This window comes from Coenobita brevimanus, chromosome 78, assembly GCF_032717465.1.
Source record: "Coenobita brevimanus isolate Jiangsu-jjx chromosome 78, ASM3271746v2, whole genome shotgun sequence".
Lineage (NCBI taxonomy): Eukaryota > Metazoa > Arthropoda > Malacostraca > Decapoda > Coenobitidae > Coenobita > Coenobita brevimanus.
In genome coordinates, this window is record NC_137031.1 from 43444063 (window position 1) to 43468063 (window position 24001).

Sequence of the window (24001 nt, forward strand, 5' to 3'; positions counted from 1 at the left end):
GTGTGTGTGTGTGTGTGTGTGTGTGTGTGTGTGTGTTTTCTCTCTCTCTCTCTCTCTCTCTCTCTCTCTCTCTCTCTCTCTCTCTCAAACATGAAAGGGAATATTATGTTGTAATGTGCTTAATAAATCACTAAGAAATAGGAGGTACGAAACTTCCAGTTTCATCAACAATCGACTTCATAACTCCGTGAACCAGGGGGTGGACAAGCCCATAATTATAATGTTCATCACTGTTGAAAACCTGCGAAGATTAGAAATGGTTAGACTGCATTATGCTTTTGCAGTAGCAGTAGAGTTGTAGTTGTAGTAGTAGGCTAGTAATAGTAGTTGAAGTAGTAGTAGTAGTAGTAGTAGTGGTAGTTGTCGTCGTCGTCGTCGTCGTCGTCGTTATTCTCCCAGGTTTATCGGAAATGTGAACCCAGTAGGCTGTAGGCTGAGGCTGGCCTTTATCTGCAGCCCGTCATCCTCTGTTTAGGGGACAGGGGGAGAATGAGAGACTTGTACAACCGGGTTTGGCGCCTAGTTATATCACTGCCACCACGTGAAGGTATCTCTCTCCATTACCGCATTCTGGCTTACAAAACATATTTCGCAGCCAGGCAGAAAGGTCAGTATTCTTTTAATTTTGCATCACGTGTTTTATTAATGATGTGATAAATATGGTGTTTGCTTTTCCTTTCGCAATCTCTGCTTTAGTAATATATCCTTTTGTGTGAGATGTAGAGAGGACAGCCTAATGGCTGAGAACAGTGTGGCATGGACGCGATTCGTTTGTGGCCACCCTTTCCGGATTTTAAGGCGTCTTGCCTTTGATAGACAGATAGAGAAATATGTATATATATTTCACTGTACTTGATATTCACCTTTACACACACTGCAACAAATTATTGATACAGTGCTACAGTATTTAAGTAGAGAACACTCTGTCCAGCTTCAAGAGAGAGGGTGTAACTCTCAATGCAGCTTCAAGGGAGAGAGGTTGTAACTCCTATCGAGTGTAATCGATCAGAATTCTGTGTTACCAGCTTAGGTTGTGAGGAATTTGTGTTCATCAGGTGACAATCCACATTTTTACCACCCACGTTTCACTGACATTTGAGTTCCAAGAACATGTCAACTTACTGTGCAGTAGGGTTGAAGTGGACCGCCCATGCATAACATACGAAAATTTTGCCTCGGAACCCTCAAGCTCGTGAAGCAAGAAGTTAGTGTCCCATTCCAAAGGTGATTTATAGCAACTCAAATAATACACAATATTGTACGCGAAAAATCCCAGTGTGTTCCCTAAGATTTGAACCCTGAGTTATGAAGTGATGGAGCTCTTCTCAACTAATGTAAAGTATCACATTGACTTCATCCGCGTCCACACCAGATGCATGCTGGCGTTGTCGGGAGTTCTACATTATTGTAACCCACAGAAATTCTCTCCCGCACCCGTCCGCTTCCAGTGAGGCTATTTGTATGGGTTACAGCGACGCCCGCACCCAGCTCTACAAGGAAGCGTTTGGTGTGGACGCGCTCTTAGAAGGATTCAAGTAACTTTGTAGCACTTGTTGCGCCAGAGTTATTGGATGCAGCAGTGTGAAAAGCAATTTTTTATCTCAGAATCTCTCGCCAGACTCAGGAAGATAATAATGCATCACCTCAATTGGAGGATGATATTCATCATCTAACATGGTACACAATACCATGTGTGAATCTCTCTCTCTCTCTCTCTCTCTCTCTCTCTCTCTCTCTCTCTCTTTCTCACAACAGATGACAATATATTCTCAACCTCGTCCTTGAACTGCGTAACAGGAATTATTTAACTGGGGATGTCCCGAATAGCAGGATGAGGGAGACAGCGTTCCCATCCTAGGCTTAACGACTCGGATTCGGTACATTTCTCAGTTTCTTTCACTTTGCGCTCTTCAGTCTAACGTGGCCCAGATTTTCACCCTTTTATAACATTCAGATAACTCATTGGCAGAAAATGATATTAGGGCCGCACATTTTTTCCATAGCATTTCTGTGTAGGCACCGTACTATAATTTTTACATCTCAGCACTGAAGATCGAGGGATGGCAATTTTAGACTAGGTTAGAGTAAAAAGATTAAAGTTATGTAAGTCAAATTTTGAGTCGATGATTATCAGCTGAGTAACTCATAGAAACAGTAGCTTTTTATCTCCGAGGTTACACTTGACTGATTACGTCGTTTTTTTAAGTGGCCTGGAGATTTCGTAACACTTTTCCTTAGCAAATTACTCTGCACCTTTCCCGCTCAATATCCACTTGTATGTTTTTAACAGAAACACGTCGATATTAAATTGATAAACATACAACGTTGTTGAACTATAATATCCAAAATAAATCGCAAAGGTAGAGATGCTACGAAGCCTCCTCTGCCGCTTGGAATACGTCTCTATACTCAGCAATATGGCTGAGCATTCTAGTACTTTAGTTCTTTTTACCTTAGTTTGGCCCAGTGCAGCTTACATCATGTACGTTAGTGGCAGAGAAAAATAATGCTACGGCCCCGCATTCCTTCCATAGCACTTTCTTGTGACTAGCACCATGTTCTAATGTTAATTTGTTGCTAAAACTCAGCATTCAAGGTGGAGAGATGACATTTTTCGGCAAACTTAAAATAGTAGTAGTGGTAGTAGTAGTAGTAGTAGAAGAAGAAGAAGAAGAAGAAGAAGAAGAAGAAGGAGGAGGAGGAGGAGGAAGAGGAGGAGGAGGAGAAGAAGAAAGGAAAACAAAATTATTAGTAGTAGTTGCAACCGCAGGCTCATCAAAACGTGAACCCAGTGGCCTGTAAGCTGAAGTTGCAATCCTTCAGCAGCTCACCATCCTCCTTTCAGGGGATAGGGAGAGAGATGAGGCACGTTTGGATTGCCGGGCAGTGGATCAGTCCAATCATATCGATGCCACCACGCGAAGGCGCCCCTTTCTAGCACCACAACTTAAAAAGAGTACACATTCCAAACTTTCCACACCGCTCATTCGTTCACTACATTTTCTGACCCTAACTCCTCCAACTCGTAGACGTCATTTTTCTTCGATTCTTCCTGCCGCCAGACGATTTTTTTCAGTTAGGAAAGGTTTCTCGAACTGAACACATTAATGGAGGCATTTTCTAAACTCCTTCAGTTCCTAGTCTCTCCCAAGTTGAACAAAATCGTCTGAGAGTAGTACGAATAAAATATAAGAAATGCGTAGCTGGGTTGCAAGGGTTAAGACAGCCTCTGGTATTAATTGCCAATCATGTCATCCTCAGAACCCTTGACTGCGATATCGTACTTCTGCATTTTTATTTCTGTGCTTCCAGACGATTATATTTTTCCTTACGAGAGTGATCTAGCAGTGCACGACAGAGAGAGAGAGAGAGAGAGAGAGAGAGAGAGAGAGAGAGAGAGAGAGAGAGAGAGAGAGAGAGAGAGAGCGAGAGAGAGAGGGGGGGGGGAGAAGGGGGAGCTGAGAACGGAAGGAGCAGGGCACAGATGAGAAGGATGAAAGAAAGAAAAAGAGGATGATTTGAGAAGTCTGTGCTTTGCTGAATGTAATCGTTTAAAGTAGGGATCTCCTACAGAGGATTCCTGAACGGTCTTTAGGGTATACTATGCTTCTTTAATTTGGTCTAAAACTGTCATGTCTTCGTGTTCAAAGCTAGTTGTAACAATAGATTAACGCTCAAACATAAAGCTATATGATCACGAGGAAGTGCTGTGAAAAGGATGTATACTCGTAGTAGTAACTTTTTCTGCCACTGAGCTGCTTGAAGTAAGCTTCAAAAGGACGAAAATCTGGGCCAAGTAGGGTAAAAGAACTAGATTGTTTTATATGCTGTAGCATCTGATCTTTATAATTTTCTAATTTTATCAAATTCTGTCATATCTGCTCTAATGGAGTATACTGTGCCTTATATTGAATGTTATCTATTCGTTGGTAAACGAATATTTTTTTTTTTTAACTTCTTTTAAATTACCCTGTGGTAAATTATAGAATACATTATGAACCGGCAACAAATAATAATCAGGCACGCTCCCGTCCGACCTTGGCTGTCATCATGGAAGGAGAGGAGACTAAGTGACCTTTGTCCAGAGAGTTCCACCGCCTATCATATTGGTGCCACCTAGTGAAGGCGTCCCTCTCCAGCGCCAGCACATAGTCTGAACTAATGATTTTTTTTTTTTAACCGCCTTACAGATAATTCTATAGTTTAGGAGAGATCTCTATCAGTAAAGGGGTTAATAAAGGCTATAACTCCTGCAGTTAAAAAAAAAAAAAAAAAACTGCTGAGTTCATTAAAATCGTCTGGAGACACCGAAGATAAAATTCAGATGACGTACGCGGGTTTCTGAAGGAGCTAAGAGATATAAAGGTAAAGCATCTGTGTAATCGAAATTAGGTAAGAGAATTTGAAGCAGGTACTCCACAGTTGGATGTTCTATACCCCACACTGTTTAGTATTTTATGCAATTCACTATAGAACTAAATTCCATATTACCATAACTCTGGCATTAAATAATTAGACTTATGCTGACTGTTTTGAATTATATTTACATAGATTTCTAAATGATGTACTGGACTTACACAGATTATTTTGAGTCATGCATTAGACTTACTGTTTTGAATTATGTATTAGTCCCATGTCTACTTAGATCTAATCATCTCACCTGAAATACTAAGCCGGCGGCCACTTAGATATGTAGGGACGCGCGCAGACTTTCGGTGGGGGACATATGCTCAGATAATACTGGAGCACATTGTGTCGACTGAGTGCTAACATTATAATTTTTTCTGCATAGTAGGAGCACATGTTGCATAAACTGAGATATGTTACCTCTTTTCAGATGATCATTGTTGTAAAAAATTAATATAGAATGACATTTGAACTTAACCATTTACTGAGAGACATCGTCGAGAAGGTGCGTGAGTACGCACGATAACGTATAGGTGTAGGACTTTGGTATGGTATGAGAGGATGTAACATCAGTTACCGCGGGTCGTACTCTAGGACAAGTATGATGCAACAAATATTGATTTATAGCTCTCTGACAATTGAAAAGTAAAGAATAAATAAGAATAAATAAAAAATTATATATATATATATATATATATAGCGCTCCGCTCTGACCGAAGGGTCGGAGGATCGAATCCATCCAAGGGTCATTGGTAGGCATCAGGAAGGGCATCCGGTTATAAAATGCTACACGCTCCAGTCCAAAAGTCCTTTACCCAGGGGCAACGCCTTAGCCCTTCGGGGATACCAGGTGTAAAACCAAATTATTTTATTTTTTTTATAATATATAAATGATTAGCTTCATGATCGTCGTACAAAAACTGATTGTCTACCTTAATGACCCTCGTGGAGTCGATAGGCATTACTCTTAAGCCTTCTTCATCTTCCTCCACAGGGTCTTCTGGAAAGGCTGAGCTCCGGCGTGGTGGTGGGTGACGGGGGCTTCGTGATGGCCCTGGAGAAGCGTGGCTACGTCAAGGCCGGCCCGTGGACTGCGGAGGCATCAGCTGAACACCCAGAGGCAGGTTGGTGTCAGGGGAAGGCAGGCTGGTGAAAGAGGGAGGCAGGTTGGTGTCAGAGGGAAGCAGGTTGGTGTCAGGGGGAGGTGGGTTGGTGTCAGGGGAAGGCAGGTTAGTGTCAGAGGAAGGCAGGCTAGTGTCAGGGGGAAGCAGGTGGTGTCAGGGGAAGGAAGGTTGGTGTCAGGGAGAGGCAAAATGGCGTTAAGGGGAGGCAAGCTTGTATTAGGGAGAGGTATTCTGGTGTCAGGGAGAGGCAGGTTGGTGTAAGGCAAGGCAGGTAGCGTCAGGAGGAGGCATCCAGGTATCAGAGGGAGGCAGCTGGTGTCAGGGGGAAGGGAAAGGCACTGAATTGTAGGGTAAGACACCTCTGGCCATTTTCACATAGCATAATTAAGAGTTTGCTACCACTACCTCCTGTTCCACCGTCTGTGCTTTATAATATCCATTCTATCTTCTACCGTAGTGATTCCCAACCTATTTTAAACCTCACTTTTCTCCACAATGTTAACAGATTCATGCTACGTCTTTCCTAGCCAGCAAAATGTCTTCATAAACATCATATTTGTCTGCAGCTAAAAATGGCGCAAAGAATATTGTTTATTTTAGGTGTAATAACGTACTCTATAAATAGTCTCTCTCTCTCTCTCTCTCTCTCTCTCTCTCTCTCTCTCTCTCTCTCTCTCTCTCTCATTAATAAAGACAGTGGCTTGCCCAGAAACACTCCGTGATGGACAAGTTTAGGTCGATATTATTAGTAGTCTCAAGAAAATAAACTGATTTGATGCTCAAGAACAGTCGTGTGTACTCCTTGAATCCGATGACATTTTTTTATATTAATTTCTTGTTATCCGCAAACGATTTTATTCTATTTAGATTTTTTGAACCTAAAGGATTAGATATAACCTTCATTCCATCACTGCTAGAGTGATCTATGCTAAACAGAGCCGTACAGTAGCGGCAAGAATGAGCTATAATAAGAAATGTTTTTGAATTGAAAGGGTTAATGAAATAGATTCATAGGGTATACACACACAGAGAGATAGACATATTCCTTAGTTGTACTTCCGATTTCAGACATCCATAGTTCACATTAATATCAATTAATAACATTTGACTTTTTCGATTAACTGGTTTGAAATATAACGTATTAATTTTGTTACTCTCCAAAGACTGTATTTGTAATCAATAAAAGAAACATTCCATCATATACAGAATGCATGTGTTTGTGTAGTTTCAGTATGTTCTGTTCTTAGATTTAATGGATAATTACATTTACTTTGAAACATAAAATACCACCTGTTAATAGTCAAAGAAAGCCGTAGGTGAGTGAGACATTTTGAACTGAATTACTGGGATATTTTAAACAGTGAGATCGTTAACCTCTATATCGGATGACTTTTTTTTTTCTTTCTTTCTTTTCTTTTTATCTATATACTTGCTGCCTCCAGACAATTCTCTTCAAATCTGCAGGAAAGTCTAGTAGTGAAGAGTTTAAGGAGGGCTGCATTTAAATTCTCTTCGCTATTGAAGTGGTTAACTGAAGTTTTATCTAACTCATCCTGTTCGAAAAGTCTATCTGGATATCATCATTTGAACAGTAAGAGTAAAGCATCAAAATTGCGTTATGGTAGAGAAGGGGTTAATGAGACGCCTGTCTCCATAGCACACCTGGTTAATCGCCAAGCTTACCCGTGGAACTAATCTGTGCCTCACGGTCCTTAAATCCACGTAGTTCTCAGATTCACTTCGCCCCTTCAGTATCATGACGTATTTTTCATGTTTTCTTATCTCCAAATCACTTTATTCAGGTAAGTTGCTTAAAATCGTCCAGTGGTAGCCTAACTGAAAGGAATATTACGCCACCGTATTAAAAGGGTTCATACCCAAATCCATTCAATATTCAAATCCATATGCTAGTACTCAGATCCACGTAGTAAAATTCAAATTCAAGCACTATTATTCAGATCCACGTACTGATATTCAGATCCATGTTCTGATATTCAGATTCACATACTGATATCAAAATCCACGACTAATGCTCATATTCACGTACTAATATTCAGATCCACGTACCAATACACAAATCTACGTAACTCAAATCCATGTACTAATATTTAGATCCATGACTAATACTCACATCCATGTAGTAATATTCAGATCCACGTCATACTCAAATCCACATACTGATACTCAGATCCATTTACTAATACCCAAATCCACTCACATCCATGTACTGATATTCAGATCCACGTCATACTCAAATCCACATACTGATACTCAGATCCGTTTAATAATACCCAAATCCACGTCCAAATACTAAAATCCACGTACTAATAATACTCAGATCCGCGTAGCAGTACTCAAATCCACCTATTCTTCCCAGCCTTACTGTCACATTTTCTTACTCTTCTTTACACTTCAGGTGGTACTACACTAAGTGACAGTTCTAATGGTTCCTCTAATCCTGGAAACTATTTACGAGGCTGGGTGGTAACCATATAATCAGATTACTATAGTGTTCCTGTTAACTGGGTGGAGAGATGCAACTGTGGCGTCCATTCGGAAACCAAACCTCCACACACTTCCCCGCGACGCGCTGTGGCAAGGCGCTGTCTAACCACAAGGGACATCGTCGCACTGCATGGGATGGTCTTGTAGGGGTTGGTATCTTGCTTGCGGGTGATGGGTCTGCTTGGCTAGACCGACCTGGGTAACTCACCTGTGTACATGATACTCCATCCATCCGTCCATCATTCTAACCGTCTCTCCCACATCACTTGCGGAGGGAAGGAGCTGGAACGCGAACGTGAAAGTAGAAAAGTAGGAGAACTATCAACACAGGTCCCAGTAGAAATAAGCCACACATCCATTCATTTCTTTCTCAAGTCTCCGAAATTCATGGCTCCATCTCACAAGCCAAAAATGAATAAATAAATAATCTCTCTCTCTCTCTCTCTCTCTCTCTCTCTCTCTCTCTCTCTCTCTCTCTCTCTCTCTCTCTCTCTCTCTCTCTATTTATATATATATATAAACAAAAGCTGGTTAATGCAGTGATTTTAAGCTGTAAGTGTGAGTGTAAGTGAAGATGTGGGCGTAGAGAAGGAAACGTTATACAACTGGAGGAAGAGGAGAAGTAATGTGAAGGAAGTGGATGAAGTACAGGGGGCGGGGGAGACTGTAGGCCATATTACCATAACTGAGAGTGCGAAGGTATGAATAAACCCCCAGTTTTGACGATAACTTCTGAAGCAGGTGATGATGATAAGAACACGTCTGGCCTCTTTTTATCGTTGTTGACTACACTGTAGTGTCGAATGAAGGCCAGCCACATCTAACAATTATAGATCTTCCATAAATTTGGGGTTTGTTTCACGCTGTGAGCATTAATAAGACGGCCCAGTGGATTTGTGTTGGAACAGGCTGTTGTGAATGGGAGTGTGAGGCAATCATAGTGAAGAAAGGAAAGGAGGAATGATATTTTTGGTGTAAGAGATCTGTGAATATAATAAAGATAGAAAAGTTTAGGCGTGAGGAGTGTGGTCAAGTGTGGGTGCTGGTGGGAAATTGGTGGGTAATAATTGGTCTATTAAGTAATTACCTGAATATTATCCGGAGGCAAAAATGACTCTTAAATATAAATAACGTAATAGTACTAAAAGGCTTAGTACTAGTTTCTAATATCATCAGTACGAGAGATCTTATTCTAGCAGGGTTAACTCCTATGGTGGTGGCAAGAATGAAACAGAAAAAAATCACCATCGTAGTGAAAGGGTTACTGAATGACGCTCAAACATGCCTCCACCTAACGTTGCCACTCTTCTCATGCTACGAGGTGTGATCCCAGGGAGAATCGACACATGGATTTTGTTTGTTTACTTGTCTGTCGTCAGCTCCTCGTACGTGAGCAGAAAGTCTCCATTGAAAATTGTGATGCAAGTAGTTAAAACAACGTATGTCAGTTAAAGATATTTCATCTCTTCCAGTCCCATCCCACCGCCACCGTTTCCTCATATGATTGAAATAAATTTAAGTGATGCTAACCCGCAAAAATATTCACACACACAAAAAAATCTGCTCTTGTGTTCGGTGTTATAATAACGGGGAAACGAGTTCGAAAAATATTTAGGCAAAAATGATTTATGTGAAGGGCGCAGGTCGACTTAACATCAGAAGCGATTATAAAAAAAGGCAGAAATTGAATATGATGATAATACTTTGCTGTAATTATTGTTCAGATGAGTTTAAAATTGTTCATACTTTTGGGAGGTATTGCTTTTATTAGGATACTTTGTCCATCTCTCGCTCTCTTCTTCTCTGTCTGTCTGTCTGTCTGTCTCTGTCTCTGTCTGTCTGTCTGTCTCTCTCTCTCTCTCTCTCTCTCTCTATCTATCTATCTATCTATCTATCTATCTATCTATCTATCTGTCTGTCTGTCTATCTAACCCCCTTTCCCCCCACTATAGTGAAACAGCTGCACCGAGAGTTCCTGCGAGCCGGAAGTGACGTAATGCAGACCTTCACCTTCTACACCAGCGAGGACAAGTTGTCTGTAGCAGGCAACGGCACCGCTGTCACTTTCTCGGTAGTAGTAGTAGTAGTAATAGCAATATAAAATAATAAAAATAATAATAATAATAATAATAATTATTATTATTATTATAATAATAACTAGAATTTTGAAATTGCTGAAACAATATTCAAAGAACTCCATATATCAAATGAAAATACTTTTATCACTGTATGCCTAATATTAAGGGATTTTGGTATGGCTCAGATATTTTTACGAATTTTGACCTGTGACCTTGAGATCAAGGTCAGAGTCATTCATACTAAGCAGATCATGTTCACTCATGGCCCATTACATTTCCAGCGAGTTTGGTCAAAAGCGGCCAAATACTTTCAGATTTAGCATTTTCAGGCATGCGGCGGTTATTTTGATTTTCCTCAATATCTTAAAAAGTATTTATTGGATATCAGTATCAATAACCAGGTGCATTAGTATATGTTGACGATTACATACTGGAACATTTGCAACACAATCGATTCAGCAGTTTTTGCTGTGCAGGAGAGCAAAAATTTGAAAAATAACATACAGGGCGCTAATGCTAGGGGAAAAAATGTGCCAAAAGAAGCCTGCAGCAAATATACATCACTCCTGAAAATTTCAACTCTCTGTCTCGAACTGTCTTGGAATGCCAACCTTCTAGATCCTCCCCCTCAACCCCCCCCCCCCAAAAAAAAAAAAAAAAAAGTGGTGCCAGGCACAACAAACCTCGCCCGACAGCAGTTATTTTATTTTCAACCGTTTTCAAGTTATAGCCCTCTGAAAATCCGTGATCTTGCTTTTGACAGTTCACGGTCACTCAAGGTCAAAGGTCATGGTGCCAAATGAAAGCCCATATGAGACTTCTTCTGTCATGATAATAGTAAATATCTTCAGCCAGTTTCGAGTTATAGCCCCTTGAATATCCATGACCTTGAGTTTGACCTTTCAAGGTCAGTTAAGGTCAAGGGTCAAGGTACCAACTAAAAACCCATATGAGATTTCCAATATGTTGATGATAGTAAATATCTCTCTCTTTTTAAAGAGTTTCTAGTTGTAGCCCCCTGAACAAGCGTGACCTTCAGTTTGACCTTTCGAGGTTACTTAAGGTCAAAGGTCATGGTACCAATTAAAAGCCCAAATGGGACTTCCTATATATTGATAATAGTAAATATGCAGTATGTCTGCAATCAGTTTCGAGTTATAGCCCCCTGAATATCCGTGACCTAAAGGTCAAAATCATTCAAGGTTAAGGGTCTTGGTGCCAAATGAAAGCGTATATGGGAGTTCCTGTTTACTGATAGTAGTAAATATCTCTGTCTTCAACTGGTTTCAAGTTATAGCCCTCAGAAAATGCGTCACCTTCATTTTGACCTTTCAGGGTCACTCGATTACCTCCAAAATTATTAACTTTCTTTTGGGACCAGTGCCCACATATCCTGAATGTTTCATGTTGTTTCATCCACCCGATTTTCCGTAATGTTGCTGACAAAGAAACAAACAAAGAAACAGCCAAAAACAATACCTCGCCAGACTTCGTCCGGGCGAGGTAAAAAGAAAAATAATATCTACAATATCATTAAGAACTCCACAGAATGTGGAGTCCTTTATAACATACATATATACATACTGTACATAGACATTATCAGCTTTAGTAACAACCACTCTTGTCACTAATTCTCTTGAATTTTGAACAAACCCTTTCATTGCGATGCCGTATTTATTAGTTTTTTTTTTTTTTTAATACAATATCCAGATGATTTTACTTAGCTTAGGGTAGATCTCTTGTAGTGGAGGGGTTAATAATACCTACATCCAACCTCTCCTATTCATAAAATCTCGCATAATTTGAATGAAATTGCATGGGGAATGAATACGGCACATAAAACACCATTGTGTTGAAAGGTTTACTCGTATAACTACTATTAACTCTCTCGCGATCAGACAACTCTGGTATTATATTCCATCTAACGCCAGACGATATTATAAAGTCGAGAGTGAGTCGTATGAGCCCGAGAATATTACAAATCACACTTTTTTTTTTTTTACTATATTCTGTTTTACTGATTTTTTTTATTCCAGTACCGAGAGATTTACGATTAAGCTTGAACTCTAGTTTTCAATTTCAACCAGCGTAAAATTCAGCTAATGGTGAATCACAGGAGCCTGAGATTGTTATAGCTCAACCTTTATTTGATTATTTTTATCTGTATCTGTCTCACTATATATTTACCTGTTTATTTACTGCGGCAACACGAGATTAACGACACAGCCTAAACTTCAGTATCTTATTCCAGCAAACAAGTCTTTTTTTTTTTTTTTTTTTAGCTGAGAGTGAATCATAGGACCTGAGTTTTACAATCCAGCCTTTATTTGAATTATTTATTTACTTATCCAGTGCCGAGAGATCAACGACTCAGCTTGTCGGATAGCACGGGAGGTGGCGAATGAGGGCGATGCATTGGTGGCGGGCAGCATCACCCAGTGCCCCTCCTACGCCCAGGGCAAGGGCAAGGAGGCGGTGCAGGCGCAGATCAGGGAGCAGCTCAAGGTTATGGTCGAGAACAAGGTGGACTTCATCATAGCAGAGGTACGTGTGTCAGAGAGAGAGAGAGAGAGAGAAGGTTTAGGCATGTCTATGGTCAGGTCAAGGAAGGTGTCCAAGAAACACCAGTAGGTATATCAGAGAGGCTAATGTTTTAGCACATACCACTCTCTAATGGTCAATATGCATCACTCATCAGTGCCTATGCCCCAGTGCTTGATTCTGAGGACACCAAAAAAGATTCATTTTATGACTCTTTGGATGCTACCATTCGCTCAGTACCACCTAATGTCAAACTGATCCTGCTTGGAGATTTTAATGCCTAAGTAGGAAAAGATAATCAGCTTTGGCAGGGCATTATAGGCTGCCATGGTATTGGTATTACGAACAACAATGGCCCTAGATTGCTTTCCTTATGCACAGAACACAGTCTGGCCATCACCAACATCATTTTTTTTACTTAAGAATAAACACAAGACCACACGGATGCACCCACGATCTAGACATTGGCACCTAATTGATTGTGGGGCACCGGTTCCCCACATGATGTATATACAGTACTGAACATGTATGACGGCCCCGCAGAAGCAGTTGCTCGCCTGCGGTCGACGGGTTTGCTCGGTCAGACAGACCACAGTTAGGCAGTGACAACAACGACTGGGAACTGATCATAAGTTTGTGTATCTCGGCCTAGGCTAAGCTCCAGAAAGAGGACAGGCTTGGACTTCCCAGTGTGAATCCGAGAGAGGAGAAAAGCAGATGGATGTTTGGGGAAATAGTAAATTAAACACATAACACAACCAAAGCATAGTAGCTGACCTTAAACTAACCTTTATGACGTCAAAGATTTTCTGTGTTATGATCATAGGCAATAAGTGGTGGGAAAAATGTGAGAGAAATCTGTAAGCTACTTTTATTAGAGTCATATACTTTACCCCATATATTAGTGGCAAACAGGTTTAAGGTGATAATGATGATGAAGTTATTATTGTTTCCAGAAATAAGCACATAACCCACGAGAAAACGTCCTGACTTATTCGGTATGATTACGTGTTAACTTGATTTTGTTGCCACCATACCAGTTTATTCTGTTCTGAGGAGATTTGTCGAACTTGAGGCGTTAGATGTAGCCATTTCAGTACGAAACGTCTTTCATAAATTGAATGAATGTTGCCTAGAAGTAGCAAATCTATAATTTAAAAAAAGATAATCGGGTTGAAATACATTAAAGAGTATCACCATGGTCAGCAGGGAGGTGTCGGCAAACTTTTGATCGTGATAATACGTAGAGCTACGGTATAGTATTTATATATTGTAGCGACCGGCTTGTACACACGTGATTGAGTGTTCATCTCTACTGTACACATTTAAGCCAATTTATTATATACAGAAATTGGTCATATGTAAGTAACACCTTTCGTGGGGAGAAAGACTGTAGTTGGCGATTAAGGTGCGCAGATGAAGTGGGAGGAAGAAGATTATACTGTTAGCCATGTTAAGAGAGGAATGTTTATGAAGTATAGTTGCGCAGTCTTATTTATAGATACTGCACAAGACCGGACCTAAAAAAGACAACCTAACCGTGAGTCATATAAATTGCTTGAATCCTATCCGTGGCATCCTTCGGCTTTAGCCTTGGAAAAGAGGGAAAATTATGTGACTTTCACGGTTAGATTTGGTCTATTTAAATTTGGAATGTAAAGGCTGTGCAGCTATACTAAATTATTACAGACTTGACACTCGTCGTTCTCTTGGGTTGATATGGAACATGTTTACTCGTACACTTAATACTTTGAAGTGGAAAAGCTGCGAGATTCTTGTCTTACCGCCGTGATGATTAGAGGCAAACGATGGTGCGGGCACAATAAAAAAAAAAAAAAATGGCATAAGAGACTTTGTAGCACCACTTCCTTTATTATTTTTATTATATATTACTCATTAATATTCCCATTAACGTTATTTATGTTTACTTAATATTGCCATCGCTTTCATGAATTTCCATGATCAATAGGCAAAATTTCTCCCTCTTCTGTGCCTTCTCTTTATTTCCCTTGGGTGGGAAAAAGGTCGCATTGATGATGATAATGATGATGATAATGATGTGCAAAATAATCACAGAGGAGATGTTATGAAAGTTCCCAAGTCAACAAGAGTACAGTCTTGTAGAACCAACTACTCCTGACCTGATTCCCTGTGTCTCTCCCCACTAGTTCTTCCACTACATAGAGGAGATGGAATGGGCGCTGGAGGAGGCTGTGAAGACGGGGCTGGATGTGGCAGCGACCATGGCCATCGGGGCACGGGGTGACAGGACCGGGGTGCCACCAGGACAATGTGCAGTCAGGATGGCCAAGGCAGGGGCGAAAGTTGGTACGTGGATCCATGGCAAAATATTTATAAGGAATCCTAACCAGTTAATAGGATAAACAAGTTCCCGCAACAATTAAGTAGTATCACAGATATAAAGATATATATATATATATATATATATATATATATATATATATATATATATATATATATATATATATATATATATATATATATATATATATATATATATATATATATATATATATATATATATATATATATATATATATATATATATATGGCTCAGAACGAGCCATAGGATCCATAGTGTTACTACTAATCCCATGATTCGTCCCATGGTCGAGGGTTCCCTATTATTCTATTCCAGTCAACGCCAGTTAATTATATTTAGCTGAGGGTGAGCCACGAGAACCTTTGGGAGCTCATACTGCACCCACGCCTGACAGCATTTGGTCTAGCGACTTCCAGCAGGGGGCTTAGGTTGCATTAAGGTGTCTGAGCGATGAAAGACAAAAGATATGGGACACATACTACCTTGAAGGCTGTTGATAAGGAATATGAGAAATAGAAGCCCAGAAGTTGCTGCAAGTCGAAGCTAATGTGCAGTAGGGGATAAAAGTTTGCCTGATAAGTCACTTGTGCTTCAGACTTCTAAAATTCTTAAGCCAGGAAGGGCTTGGCATGTTTTTCTGGTCATAGATGATTCTCTTTGGTATGATGCGTCACGTAGGGACAGGAGGGTTTGAAGAAAACTCAGTGGAATATTGTCCTGTTTTTCCTGTAACGACCCAAAATTGCCAACTCACCATCTTGAATGCTAACAAGTCACGGAAAAGGACTTTGGAAAGGCCGTAGTGCCGTAGTACTGTCTTTTTCTGCCACTTAGCTCCGTGAAGTATGATATATTACATAACGACGAAAGTTTGGGCCAAGTTAAGGGGAAAGAACTGTAGGCGAACTTTTATCCTATATTGTATTTTTTTTTTTTTCTAAACGCTGTACAGTTGCGGACATATATACACCTCCATTTCGTTATGTTAGATCAACAAGGAGCAATGACTTTTGAAGCCCAGTAATTCGATTTTCAGATCCCATCAATCTTTCAAGAATATCATATCAAAGTTTCATAGCCCTTTAACTAAAAATTGAAAGGGTTTTATTGTATGCGACTGTACAAATCAATGTGAACTTATTTCTTTGGGGAGGGAACGGTTATGTCCGACCTAACAGTCCGTTCCCTAAAGTCCAGCAGCCTTGTTACGTAATGCACATCTCCACATATCAGTATTATGAGTCTTAGGCTTCTTTGTATAGTTTTTCCCTACTTTGTGAGGCTCCAGGTGTGTGTTGCATGCATACTTTCTTATTGTTGTTACTATTATTGTTGTTCTGCATGGAGAATACTTTGAATTAAACCACTGTCACACCCATACCACCCAACGTACGACACTCATCTTCACAGGGTTTATTTTTCCTGCCTTGCCCTACCACGCACCATTATGGATTAGTCCAACCCACTCTTCTCATACCACCTCATCGTATTTCAAGTTCCCACCCCACACACATACTGGGAAAAGGGATAGACAGTGATTTAAACCATCCCTCTCCCGATGCCATCCCCTCACACAACATCCGGCGTCGCAGGGCATAGTCATTCCTCCCTGTCCCACCACCCACCACCATCTTGGCTCATCCCATCTGCTTCATTCAGTCCTTTCATTCCAACACACTCGATTTGTGTTCCCCACCTTGACCTACACCATACAGGCCCTGGTGGCTCGAATGTAGGCAGACTGTTCTACAGCCGGGTTATACAAACATCCCTCACTTCTCTCACTGTCTCCCATAAGGAGGATGGTGCTGTACACTGCAGGAGGGGGGCATCTTGAGCCTGCAGTCAACTAGGTTTACATGTCAGATGAACCTGGGTATACAACAAAACAACAACAACAACAGCTACTACTACTACTACTACTACTACTACTACTACTACTACTACTACTGCTACTACTACTACTACTGCTGCTGCTACTACTACTACTACTACTACTACTACTACTACTACTACTACTATTACTGTTACTTCTGCTACTACTACAACTACTGCTGGTGCTGCTGCTGCTGCTGCTGCCGCCGCCACCACTACTACTACATCAACTACTACTACTACTACTACTGCTGCTGCTGCTGCTGCTGCTGCTGCTGCTACCACCACCATCACCTTACTCCCCTCTCCTCTCTCTCCCACACTTTCTCCATACTATTCAAAATGATCGGATCTTGAATTTGGCTCTATATTGTATTTTGTTTTTCTCTTGGAGGGAACTGTTACTGCGGGCTCATGGCCTTTGGTTCCTTCTTCCTCGCATTAAAAAAAAAAAAAAAAAAAAAACTACTACTGCTGCTGCTGCTGCTACCACCACCATCACCTTACTCCCTTCCCCTCTCTCTCCCACACTTTCTCCATCCTATAGCTCTCGCTTTCTTCCAGTGGGCGTCAACTGCATGTTCGACCTGGATACGACCCTGGACACCATAACGAAGATGAAGGAGGCCCTGGACGCAGAGGGTCTGTCTCCCTTCCTCATGACACAGCCCAATGGATTCCACTGTCCGGGAGTCGGCAGGGAAGGTTACTTGTCATGCCCGGAGTTCCCCTTTGGTGAGTGGATTGAATGGGAGAAGGGAAGGGGGGAAAAGGGAGAAGGAGATGAGGAAAGGGAATGAAAGAAGAGGAGGTAAAGGGAGCCAAGAAAGGAGGGGAGGAGATGGGAAGGGGGAAGAGAGGGAGGGAGAAAGGGAAGGGGAAGGTACAGGGTCTACAGTAAGGGAAGAAAGGGAGGGGGAAAAGGAGGGGGAAGGTACAGGGTCTACAGTAAGGAAAGAAAGGGAGGGGGAAGGTACAGGGTCTACAGTAAGGAAAGAAAGGGAGGGGGAAAAGGAGGGGGAAGGTACAGGGTCTACAGTAAAGAAAGAAAGGGAGGGGGGAAAAGGAGGGGGAAGGTACAGGGTCTACAGTAAGGGAAGAAAGGGAGGGGGGAAAAGGAGGGAGAAGGTACAGGGTCTACAGTAAGGGAAGGGAGGAAGAGAGAAAGGGAGGGGAAAAGTATAGGGTCTACAGTACGGGACGAGAGGGAAGGAGAAAGGGAGGGAGAAGATACAGGATCTACATGGAAAGAAAGTGGATGTAAAAGTTTCGAGGGAGAGGAAGGGAAGGGGCGGGGAAGATTACAGGTTGTACAGTAGGGAAGGAAAAGTAGAAGATAAAAATTTTAAGGGGAAAGGGAGGGGAAGGTCCAGGTTCCACAGTAATGAAGGGAATTAGGCGAGTAGTTTTGAGAGCGAAGAAGGGAACGGGAGGGGAAGGTTACAGAATCTACAGTAAGGAGAAACACAGAAGGTATAGTCTGTCTCAGGAAAAACGAATGTAGAATATCGTCTGTTTTACTCCAAAGTCACTGTCAAAGGCCGAAGGCATCTGATTTAACGACCTGTGGGAATACAAGCTGGCCAGGGACAACCCTGAGGGCAAGAGGCGCGCGCACACACACACACACACACACACACACACACACACACACACACACACACACACACGCACACACACACACACACACACACAATCAATGAATGGGTATAAGTGACCCGCTATGCTCACAGGTCAATATGAACTGTGGTTCCTGTTTTTGGATGCAACTTTTTTTTTTTGAGTTACAAAGCGCTAAAAATAAACGAAAAATATTGGACCAGTTATTCGTTGTATATTTAGATTTAATAGCATATTATTCCTTTTATTTTATTTTATTTTATTTTTTTTTGAGCTTGATTCGCCTGTCATCAAGAATTTGTAAGTTGGCATTTCAGGTCACAGCACCTCCTGACTGTCTCTCTCTCTAAACCTCTGCTTCCGTCCTTTCTTGTCTCCCTCCTCCCTCCCCCATCTACCCTCTCTCTCTCTCTCTCTCTCTCTCTTTCTCGTGTGTGTGTGTGTGTGTGTGTGTGTGTGTGTGTGTGTGTGTGTGTGTGTGTGTGTGCAATCATTATCATGACTAATGGTATGCTTTGTATTGGAAAGTAAAGATGAGGAGAAATATTGTGGAATCTATGGCGAATATTGTGGCAGAAGGGTGTAGACATGTATGAAGGTGAACGTTAATTGGCCCACAGGGAATTAATGACAGTTCCACATGCTGACGTCTCGAGGGGACTTCTTGTAGTTGTTCTCAATAAATATATTCCAATGTTTTATTTATTTTATAATACTTATATCACAGTTAAGTTATACTTTGCATTGACATTATTATTCACTACTACAGAACCTTGAAAGAGAGAGAGAGAGAGAGGGGGGGGGGCTGGTCATTCCCAGGGGACAAGTGGTCACTCCTCACCTCTCTCTCTCTCTCTCTCGCATGCAGACCTACCCCCCCTGAACTCAAAACATCATCCTTCCTGCCTTCCTATCCATCCCCATCCCCTCTCTTCACCTAGCTTTTTGCCCACATACACAACATTTGCACACACACACACACACACACACGTTTTTTTAAATAACTGACGACCTACCAAAAAATCTATCATTCTATCAGAATTATATATATATATATATATATATATATATATATATATATATATATATATATATATATATATATATACACAACTTAGAACTATAAAACTTATATGTAAACTTCAGGAAACTGGCAAATGAGGACCTCCCCTTAGAAAATTCCTTGGTGCGCCCCTGCTGGACACTGATAGATAAATAGAGGCTTCACATTGTTTTATTACTTAAGCGTAGTGTGTGTGTGTGTGTGTGTGTGTGTGTGTGTGTGTGTGTGTGTGTGTGCGTGCGTGTGTGTGTGTGTGTGTGTGTGTGTGTGTGTGTGTGTGTGTGTGTGTGTGTGTGTGTGTGTGTGTGTGTGTTTATGTTTTTTCATAGTGACGGGATGGGGGCAGGGGGATTCCACCAGTGAAGAAGGTTTAGATGAGGGAGACATGAATATCGAGTGATAGAGAGAGTGAGAGAGAGAGAGAGAGAGAGAGAGAGAGAGAGATTGTATTTTCAATGTAAATTTTAGAATATAATGAATATTTATAAAGGAAATGCTACTGTTGATCCTTCGATCAGTAGTACTATTGTAAATCAGTTTATGTTTTTTCATAAAGAATAGTAATAAAACAATAAACTAAAATAAAATAATTTTTCTTCATCTTTCATGGCTATTTCATTGCTTCCTTACCCAACCCCTCCCCACATTCCGACCCGGGCCACTCCCATCCTCCATCCCTCCTCATATGGACCGATATCAGGACACTGACAGATAAATAGAGGCTACACATTGTTTTATTATTTAAGCGTCGTGTGTGTGTGTGTGTGTGTGTGTGTGTGTGTGTGTGTGTGTGTGTGTGTGTGTGTGTGTGTGTGTGTGTGTGTGTGTGTGTGTGTGTAGAGGAAAGAAAACGGAAGAGGGAAGGAGGAAGGTTAAGAATCCCGAGGGGACCTCTTAATCCTTCACACGGTCACTCGTGTTCCGATTTTGGCAAAGGCTTTGTAAAATTCTCTCATTCATGTTTCCTGAGAAAGGGTATAGCGTTCTGAGGGAGAGGAAGGTATGGGGAAGGAGAAGATATAGATTCTACGTAGAGACAGAAGTTCCGAGGGAGAGGAAGGGAAGGGAGGAGGAAGGTTCTTGTTCTACAGGAGAAAGAAAAACAGAGGATAGGAGTTTCCAGGGAGAGGGGGGGGGGAAGGGAAGGGAAAGGGAAGGTACAGGCTCTAGAGTAGGGAAGAAAAGTGGGGGATAGGATTTGAGAGAGAGCGAAAGGATACTTAGGCATATAGTTTTTTTGATGCTAGTAGTTCACTGTGTTGAGACGGTGTCGTAGACTATTTTAATGGGCAATGCATTACATGTAAGAAAGGTATATTTTTTACACATTATTTGTTATGGACCGTTGAGAGGTTTGGAGAGAGAGAGAGAGAGAGAGAGAGAGAGAGAGAGAGAGAGAGAGAGGATACTTGTACATATCTTCCTGATGCTAATAGTTCGCTGTGTTGAAATGGTGTCGCAGATTATTTTGATAAGCAATGCATTACATTTAAGACAAGAACATATCCTACACAATATTTGTTATGGGTCGCTGAGAGATTTGTCTGTATGCTTACAGTTTAAATTGTAAAGAAGGGAAACTCTGATTTTTTACCGTATTTTCTGAAGAATGCTTCGAAGCTGGAGCATGACTGGCCTGTCAGTATCGTTGCTAACTGCACTCTATACACCATGGGTGTTCCATAAACGTCCCTCAGAAAGTTTGGCTTGCTCTCACCTTCGAGCTGTCAGTTGTAACATCGAAAAATATGCGTCCGCATGACGTGTGGAACGTGTCCGAGCAAGCAAGGTTGTATGTCTGGCCTTTGTCGGCTACGTTTTTTTTTTTTTTTTTTTTTATGAGACCTCTGGAAGCCACTATGTATGTTTCAAAAAGTTACGACCTGCCATGATTGGCCTAATAGAGAGAGAGAGAGAGAGAGAGAGAGAGAGAGAGTCTGTCCTTCCCTAGCAGAAATGTTTTTTACTTTTTCGAGTATACCTGGCTCTCTTAGGGAAAATTAGTTTGGTACCAGTGGAAGTCAGTTTTCATAACAATTTTAGAATGGTATGACATGTCATTTCTGGTTTAATAGTTGATACGAAGACAAAGTTTTGGAACTCCATAAGCAGGAAATTTTTACATGCCATATGGAGCAAGAAATTTACACCCCAGATTTCGACTGTAGTATAGGGTTCAAGCTCACTGTGTTCGCTCGAGCAAACACAACTGCTAGCTTCATTTTACGTCCTACTGATCCCAGCAACTCATCCCCACGCCCGTAGCCATGGAGTGTCGGACGGTGACAAGGTTTGACGTTCGTAAGTACGCCCGTGCGGCATATAACCTGGGTGTGCGGTATATTGGTGGCTGCTGCGGGTTTGAGGCCTACCACATCCGGGCCATCTCTGAGGAACTGCAGAAGGAGCGAGGAGGGAAGCTGCCGCCTGCTAGCTTGAAACACGAATCATGGGGCTACGGACAGAGGTACAGCAGCACTCCCTACCTCAGGGAAAGGTAAAGAACCGGACACCAACCGTTGTGGTGTGCTAAAATTCACCTGATTGCATTATACAATGGCTGTGCTGTTATTAGTAAGTTGTTTTAATACAGTAGTAGTAGGAGAAAGGTATAAAATATCTAGTTGTTTGTGAATACACAGAGCCTGATGAAAAATTGCGGACTTTCGGCAATAAAAACTCATGTCACACTTCCTGTTTCTCCTGTGCCCATGGTCTTTGAAAATCTGCTGGGAGAATCTGGTTCAGCTGACACTGATGACTGGTCACAGGTCAACGTAATTGGTACTTTTTGCTTTGGAGTCAAGACAGTAGGAGAGGTGATAGCCACTAGCACCAGCTTTGTCAGTGTAGCATAAGTGTCAAAACTTCAGTTCCTTAACCTTTCTGCATTACCTCTTTGGCGTCAGGGTTGGCAGAGAGTACTGGGAGAACCTGGTGCCTTCCTCGGGCCGTCTCCAGCCTCCCTCACACGGATTCCACCCAGCCCCCAAGGACTGAGTCTCGCACTGGCCACCCATACGCCACTCCTCTTAATCTTTGGCCTTCATATGGTTTCTCTAGGGCCTGTCGAGAATATGGGTTCAGCCACTGCAATTAAAGGATTATAGACAGCTTTTAACATTAATTTCAATAAGGTAGTCTGGCATTAGCGAAACTAAAGAGTCGGATTATACAGTAGAAGTAACATTTAAAATATTTTGCTGCTTAGGAACTCCCTCACTGGAGTATAATCATGTCATTTACAAGAATAAACTACCCAAGTTTGGCATCCTTTTAAACTCCTTATACAAAATAATTCTTGCCTTTGCTTTTTCTTACTTATAATACAGACTGGTGACAAAATTTAGTATATTTTATATTTGGTCGAGAAAGTGGCGGCTGTGATGAGAAGAGTCACCTGCTGATTTACGTCTACCAGTGCAAATTATGCATGCATGTGTGTGTGTATTTATAAGCCTAACTTTATTGATACGATCTTATGATCCACCTAAGAATGTAAATTAAGAGAACAATAGCTTAGATGTGCAGTGAATACTGTTATAAATGTATTGCTCATTTCAAGAGCTTTATATAGCTGTGGATTAAGAATGGTAAAGGAAGCACATAGCGTTTATTTATAAATTACCCTATGCAATGCTTTTGTTCCCAACCTGTGTTGTTAATCACACATTAGTACTAAGTGTGATAGAAAAATAATTATGATGATGTATACTGAACATCAGACACGTGTTTCGTTGATTCCCCTCAAAGTACGCCTCTCCTGCATCCACACACTTGGTCCAATCTTCCTAACACTGACGGAAGCATGGCAGGAGCTCTTCTCTCTGGATCCTCAGCAAGACGCTCGTTGTTTCAGTTTGAGGCCTTTAGTCATGTCAGAGCAATGTCCTTTGATCATGAGCTTCCGTATGTGGGAAAAAAAAAAACAAAAAAAAAAAAAACACAGCTCTAAGTCAGGTAGGTAAGGTAGCTAGGTATAGAACTAAGTTTTTTTTTCTCTCTCTCAAACAAAACCTGCTGGATAATGAACTCTGCGTGGCTGAGGTTGTTGGGGTGGTGAAAGAACGTCCCACTACTTCCTACAATTCCACTCTCCGCGTTGGTTACGTCTTACTGCAACTAGCAAACGTGTTAATATTTCTAATTATAACGCTGCATTAAGACCAGTAAATCTCGCGGAAAATTCCGTACTCACAGTTCCTTCCGTGGCAAAAAAATGCGACCAGGATGACCTTTGCCTGCGATCGTGACTGATAAGCGTTTGCCACCTTACTGACATTGGTCATTTGATCTTTGTTATGATTTCGTATAAGAGCGCTGGATCCAGTGCATATTAAGCAGAGCTGTTGGAGGAAATGCCATGATGCTTTGTCGTATGAGGATGCGACATCTGGCGTTTTGAAAAACAAGATGTGTAAGGTTACATAGTCTCGTTCTTGCC

General features: G+C 41.3%; 1 protein-coding gene across 1 annotated transcript; it reads left to right on the forward strand.

The window, feature by feature from the left end:
- Positions 1 to 4867: 4867 nt before the first annotated feature.
- LOC145408823 (betaine--homocysteine S-methyltransferase 1-like) lies at positions 4868 to 22557 on the forward strand. The gene is made up of 9 exons (XM_080279467.1): positions 4868 to 4912; positions 5366 to 5531; positions 9989 to 10095; positions 10878 to 10883; positions 12467 to 12658; positions 14824 to 14983; positions 17439 to 17609; positions 21823 to 22054; positions 22467 to 22557. Exons 1-9 carry the CDS (start codon positions 4868 to 4870, stop codon positions 22555 to 22557), a joined length of 1170 nt encoding a protein of 389 aa, XP_080135593.1.
- The last annotated feature ends 1444 nt before the right edge of the window (positions 22558 to 24001 follow it).